At 35.2% G+C, this 6,360-nt stretch overlaps 2 protein-coding genes across 2 annotated transcripts; one reads left to right on the top strand and one right to left on the bottom strand.

The window, feature by feature from the left end:
- Positions 1-1,146: 1,146 nt before the first annotated feature.
- Positions 1,147-3,774, top strand: LOC106300987. The gene is made up of 12 exons (XM_013737285.1): positions 1,147-1,328; positions 1,412-1,488; positions 1,615-1,690; positions 1,868-1,940; positions 2,019-2,070; positions 2,162-2,223; positions 2,310-2,373; positions 2,459-2,516; positions 2,597-2,683; positions 2,778-2,871; positions 3,026-3,124; positions 3,478-3,774. Exons 1-11 carry the CDS (start codon positions 1,246-1,248, stop codon positions 3,116-3,118), a joined length of 819 nt encoding a protein of 272 aa, XP_013592739.1. The 5' UTR covers positions 1,147-1,245; the 3' UTR covers positions 3,119-3,124; positions 3,478-3,774.
- Positions 3,602-4,701, bottom strand: LOC106300988 (tetrapyrrole-binding protein, chloroplastic-like). The gene has a single exon (XM_013737286.1). It carries the CDS (start codon positions 4,600-4,602, stop codon positions 3,826-3,828), a length of 777 nt encoding a protein of 258 aa, XP_013592740.1. The 5' UTR covers positions 4,603-4,701; the 3' UTR covers positions 3,602-3,825.
- Between the last annotated feature and the right edge of the window lie 1,659 nt (positions 4,702-6,360).

The raw sequence follows: 6,360 nt of genomic DNA on the forward strand, positions 1-6,360 counted from the left end.
TTACTATATATGGGTATTCTAATGATAAAATATAAATGGTGTTAATGAGTTAACTAATATATTATTTTAGATCACTTAAATGTAAATATAATTTATATTTTCTTAATAAATTAGTTTATTACTTTAATATATTTAAAAAAAAATGAATTTATACATTTATTAACTAAGTACAAAAATTAAAAGAGACTAATTAACACCATTTATTAATTAACTGTAGTTTATGGGTGAAAATTAATAGCAGCTTTGATGATAATATTAAATACTTTACACAAGGAACAACGTATATTACAAGATTTATTGATAGATTACCAAGTGTGAAGATCTTTTTTCCTAAGAATAAGCATTATTTATTTCCTGCTGTGTTGTGTCTATTTATTATTCCATCCGCTTTTTAATATAAATCGTTTTAAAATTGTACAAATAGATTAAGAAAATCATTAATTTTTTATATTTTCTAAACAAAAACATCATTAATTATTTACCTAACCACAAATCAACCAATAATAAAATAGAAGGTATATTATCATTGGTCATATAACATTAAGTGTTAATAAATTTTACATCAGAAACCGAAAACGTCGTATAATTTAAAACATAAAAATTCCTGTAAAACGATTTATATTAAAAAACGGAAGGAGTACAGAGTATTTCATTTTCTATTAATTAATATTTACAGAAACTTGGATCATGACTGCAAACCTCCGATGCTTTTTCATAATCATTAGATTTTCTTTTTCTGGGCATCATCCTTAGATTTCCTTACAAAATGTTGAAAGTAACATGATTACACTAAGTAAAAAACGGTTTTTTCTTACCTCAACATTTACTAAAATTCAGTTTATACCTAGATTGGTAAGTCAGTCTATTGCATACATCAATTCTTTATTTCTTTTATTACATACTCAAACTTCAAAATTTTAATTAATTCCTATATTGACCGAAAAATCACGAGTCAACCAGCTGAGGTATAAACTGAATTAGCAAGTGTTGAGGTATAAAAAAATTGGTTTTCCTTACATTAGTAGATAGTGATCTTAATACACTACTTTGAAAATCAGGTTTCAATTTTGATTTGAATTCTAATTAGATATTTATTTTGAAACTAATTATAAATATAAAGTAAAGGACGATTATTTACTTTTTTTACTTGTATAGTTCTTTTCATAAAACTAAAACAATCTCAATTTGATTGCTCGTAGTCGGAACTTGATCTGGTCGAAAGATTTCGTTCTTTCTCCGACAAGAATGTCGACATCTGGGTTTAGTTTGTTCCTCGGTCTTCTACAACTCGTGGGTTTCTTACTTCCGTTGAGAACATATGCAATTAGGTGAAAGATTAATTTTATGTTGTTTCTATGGATTGCGACGAGCCTCTGTTCTGTCTTCGCTTGATCTCGATTGAATTTTGCAGGAAGGACATCGGATTCTTAGAAGAGAGAATTTGCAGAACAACCGTACAAGGAAGGTACTTGATCTCCGACGATGAAGGTCAGCAGCAACTTCCTCTCCAATGAAAGATTCAATTTTACAGCTATTTAATCTCTTTCTGACAAGAGACGACTTTAGATAGAAAGACTGGTTCTTTTTATAAGCATGAATGATTGTTTGTTGCAGGCAATGTGTGTAATGCTCTGTCTTTGGATTCTCGAACCCGTTGCTGCCCATTGAAAGGAGAAAAATTCTCTTGTCAGTAAGTCATGAGGATCATAACCTTTAACTGATGGAATAATCTTTGCAGACTAATGTGTATAGTATCATAACCTTTGATTGAGGCAATAATCTGCTGCAGATTTTGTATAGATTGATGTGTTCTTAACCAGACAGTCTGATTCTGACTTTGTTGTTTTGTTGTTTGGCTTGACCGAAGTGGATGCAACATACTTTCACAATGCTGCAGCTCTTATGAATTTTGCGTCTCTTGCTGCTTGAATCCAACTCGGGTATTGTATGGAACATTTGGTTTTGTTTCTGTTCTTGCTTCATTTTGTTCTGCTTATGAGTGTGTTTATCTTCTGCAGACGCTTCTCGAGAAGGTGGTGAAGATAAAAATGGCTAAGCCTGCTACAGCAGGTAACTTAATCGTTTTACAGCAGCGTCGATGTTAAAAAACTGCATAGATGTATTTGCATTTGCAAGATCATCAACCTTTCCTCTTGAACAGGGACATACAGGACAGTATTTGATTTTTGTGCCGGGAGATGCCGCCATAGTTCCGAGAGTGTGGTAAGCGATTGGCTCTTCTTCTCTTCTCGGCAAGTTTCTAATGGGATGCATATGAAAGTGTAATGATTATGGCCTGAAACTTACAGGTTCATGAAAATGCATACCAAAGCAAGTTTCACCATTGTTTTTCTCTGACGTCAAATGCTTCAGGTTAGCTTTTGATAGCTTAGTCTTTCGTTCAACTATTGTTTAAAATGTCAAAATACATTTTACATTAGTTAAATAACTGGAACAGGGGCTAATCTTACACAAGTTGAAACAAGGCTTCTTGGCATTGACGTTATTGTCGGAAGGTATATAACACATACAACTCACTTCTCTACCATTATGAATTTGTGTGCGCTTTTTTTTTTTAATTGAACTAGTTTCATAGGCAAGGAGATTCATGCGATGATGTTTGCAAGTCACGTGGACAATTGTGTGTGATGAATAAACTCTCACTTCTAAATCAATGTGACGTGTAAGTTAACAGAATCATCATTTAAGCCTACCATTGAGGCATGTCTAGAGATTTATATACATGGTGTTCTTGTTTTGTTTCTTTGTTTGCTCAGCATGCAAAGATACATGACTTGTAAAGGCTCCTGTTTAGCAAGTGCCGGGGCTGACCAACCTGCTGAAGTTGCAGATGATGCGCCTAGAGATTTGGTATTCCATCTTTATATCTTCTCTTATGGCACACCTCTAAGCTCCTGAACATCTCATTCACATCACTTTCTCCTTACTTAGCTTTTGAATCTTGATCATAAACTGAGTGATTCTATATATGTGTGTGTGTGTGTTTATTTTAATGGTTTTTCAGTATCCAGGCGCGTGCTTGTATAGCCGGACGCAATCAATGCTTTCTTGTGACGGTTCACACCAATACACCCGACGACTCTGCCCATGCGCCTAGAAACTAGTCAGTATTATTGAGACTTAAGCCAATAATTTTTTCCTGCTTAGCTATACATGTGCATATATCACAAGAACATATATCAATGGAACTAGATTTTATAACTTTTTCAAAAGGAAGTGAATAAAGATCATCCTCGTTTTCTTCGGTCTCTAGCTCAAGTAGTCTGAAGAACGCACAAACATCGGTTATTTCAATAAACTGTACCCTCTTGCAACTGTTTTAGAATGCTACTTAAATCTTGTTAGCTGATCATGGCATGTTTTTACATGGTGGAAGAGAACATAGTTTTGATATATTCATGCATGATTCTACATATTTATGCATATGACTAAACGTTTATTCATTTAAAACCACAGAATGACATAAAGCATCTGTCCACATCAACTGTAACATGCGTGGCCTACATTGAGAATAAACTGCAAGGCTACAGAAGCAGCAACGTACACATTAGATGTTTTTCACACATCGAACAGAGCCAAAACCACAACTTTGTATTCATTCATCAAATCAGCAAAGAAGACACAAACAAGAGAAGGACTTGGACAGCTGGAGTTTGAAGTTGTTTCAGATTTGACCTGTCTGAGAACGAATATCTTCAGAACTTATGAATTTAACATTGATCAACCAATAAAAAGACCTTTGGTTTATATTCATTAACTAAATGACTGTTCATACATTCATAATCCAAATGAAAATCAAAGACATCAGAAGCTGTAATCTGTTTTAAACACTCTTGTGTCTTTTGTCTGTGCTTTACCACCCCCTCTGCTCTCAGCTTCTTCTCCTTCTTCATTATCATCATCGCCAGCAATCTCAAACGCAGGATGGCTCAAAACGCATTTCAGAAGCTGCGTTCCTCTCAAGGCGTTTGTTAACGGTAAGTGTCCTAGAGGCGTTTCATCGTTAAGCTCCCACTTGAACTCGTCAGGGAAAGCTCTGTAGTTGTACTGAACCACCTCTGTATCAAGAAGCTTCATCCACTCAACTTTAATGAAGAATCTCGTAAAGTCTTTCTTGACTTTTAACCAGATTTTGCGTTGCACGCTGTATCCGAACCTCCCATCGCTGTGTTTGGTCCACAGGTTGTCGATAGCTTGAAGATCTTCCACGGAGACGGACTTCACCTCGGAGAAGAAAACGTAGCCGCGTTTTATGGCGGCTTCTCCGGCTATCTGAATGAGAAGTCTCCTAGTTTCTTCGTCTGCTTTCTTGAAATCTTGGTTGGTCAGATGGGTCGCTAGGACATCGAACTTGGTTGCAGTTTCAGTGGTTATGTCGGAAGTGTTTGTGGTGGTAGCAGAGGTGACGAGGGCGGAGGAGGAAGAGGAAGAATAGCAGATGAGTGATGAGAATGTGGCGGTGGAAGTGGGGTGTTTGAGTGAGAGAGAAGCTGGTCCGAAGTGAGATTGGTAATGGAGATTGTGGCGGTGGTGTTGGTAAGAAGAGTGGTGGTGGTGGTGGAGAGAGTTTGTGGTGGCCATTGATGGAGTAAGAGAGAGGGGAGAGACGCCAGGAAGATGGAGAATGAAGTTGGATAGTTTAGAGAAGAGTGAGAGAGAGAGAGAGAGATAAGGTGTGGAAAATCAGGAAAGACTAGGCGCGGTCGATTCTGATTGGTCACTTAAGGGTCAGGTTTGATTCTCTTTTGTTCTGTACTTTTATTTTCATTTTATGACAAGTTTTTGTTTTCTCCCACTAATTTTCTAAAGAATATCATCATATGGATACATTGTTTCTTTTTGATCAAAATAAAATACATTATTTTTTTAATGATAGATTTGGTGTTTACTTTGTTCTTCTCGTTTACGTTATTGACTTGAAAGTCTTAGTTCCTCCGTTTCATTTTACTCATAGTTCTAGACTTCGACACACATATTAATAAAACATTTAAGTTTATCTATTTACTAAATAAAAACATCATTACAAATACAAATAACTAGATTTCAACCAATCGAAAAATATATTAGAATAAAAAGTCAATAAATTTTACATTGAAATTATAAAACGACACTAATTTTGAAACAAAAATTTTGCTCTAAAACGACTTCTAATTCGAAACGGATGGAGTATAATAATCTCGTAAATATAAGATTATTGAACAAAGAAAATTATTATTGTAAAAAAAATAGTTCGATACATACATGTGAATATGTAATAGTTAGGAAGCTATTGTCCAGGTCACAGTTTCTAGTGGAATTACAGCTTACTGGATATAAATAGGCCCATTATTTTAATGGTTTGACCACGATGCCGACGGTGGTTTGTGTTCTTTTGTCTATTGGTTAATGGCTATTGATTTTTTTGCTTTTGTAAAATGAAGATTAAATTACAACAAGTGAATTATAATTATACTAGGGGGTTGTTCGCGATTTACCGGATATAAACATTATATGAAAATCATATATTATGTTTATAATTTTGAATAATAATAATAATAACTATTAAAAGTAACCTTTTCATTTTAAATAGTTTGAAAATTAAAAGTCTTGGTATTTGAAAATCAAAAATCTTTGGTATTTTAAATAGTTTAAAAATTCAAATACTATACATTGATTAGAAGCTACAATGTACTAACGTCAACTAAAATATATGTGAATGTTCTTAGTCATTTTGTTATCAGTGCAAACAATCCTTTATTCTTACATTTCTTTAAGTGAAGCGTAGAACCACTCTTACGTATACATGATTTGTGCAGTTTTGATTTAAATGATATATCTTGTAAGAGTTGAAGATAACATTTCATTGACCAATCCACACAAAGAAGATGTAAAGTCTACCCAAATACCATGTTTCTTCGAGTATGGAAGACAGCACGAGCTCATCCACTGTGATGGTTTGTTTCTAGTTACTATTGTTGAGGTCAAAATCGGTCAGACGGAATCAATGTCTGAAAGTCCGAAGAAGAAAAACGTAGAAACCTTCTTCGACAAATACTTTTTCGAAATAGATTCTTCTTTACGAAAAGCTTTGCGGAAGAAACGCGAGTCATCGGACAAGAGCTCGAAGAAGGTCGCTACGCAGCAACCGAACACATGTTCCGCTCGGTCGCTACGTAGCGACCGGGCTCGAACCAAAGTTCGGTCGCTACGTAGCGATCGAGCGCTCGGTCGCTACGTAGTGACCGGGCTCTTCCGAAACATCGATACGACATTAGTCCATGCGTTCTCGTCTACCCTTCGATGCTATCTCCCGAAGACCGTAGCGAACCCATTTCACGATTCCCCGCCATTCTAAGTTAT

Source organism: Brassica oleracea, chromosome C6 (assembly GCF_000695525.1).
Source record: "Brassica oleracea var. oleracea cultivar TO1000 chromosome C6, BOL, whole genome shotgun sequence".
Taxonomy (NCBI): Eukaryota; Viridiplantae; Streptophyta; class Magnoliopsida; order Brassicales; family Brassicaceae; genus Brassica; species Brassica oleracea.

Coding starts and splice junctions, on each gene's coding strand:
- LOC106300987 (XM_013737285.1), top strand. CDS start 1,246: ATGTCGACATCTGGGTTTAGTTTGTTCCTCGGTCTTCTACAACTCGTG. Junction 1,941..2,018: donor GCTGCTTGAATCCAACTCGG/GTATTGTATGGA, acceptor TATCTTCTGCAG/ACGCTTCTCGAGAAGGTGGT. Junction 2,374..2,458: donor TCTGACGTCAAATGCTTCAG/GTTAGCTTTTGA, acceptor TAACTGGAACAG/GGGCTAATCTTACACAAGTT.
- LOC106300988 (XM_013737286.1), bottom strand. CDS start 4,602: ATGGCCACCACAAACTCTCTCCACCACCACCACCACTCTTCTTACCAA.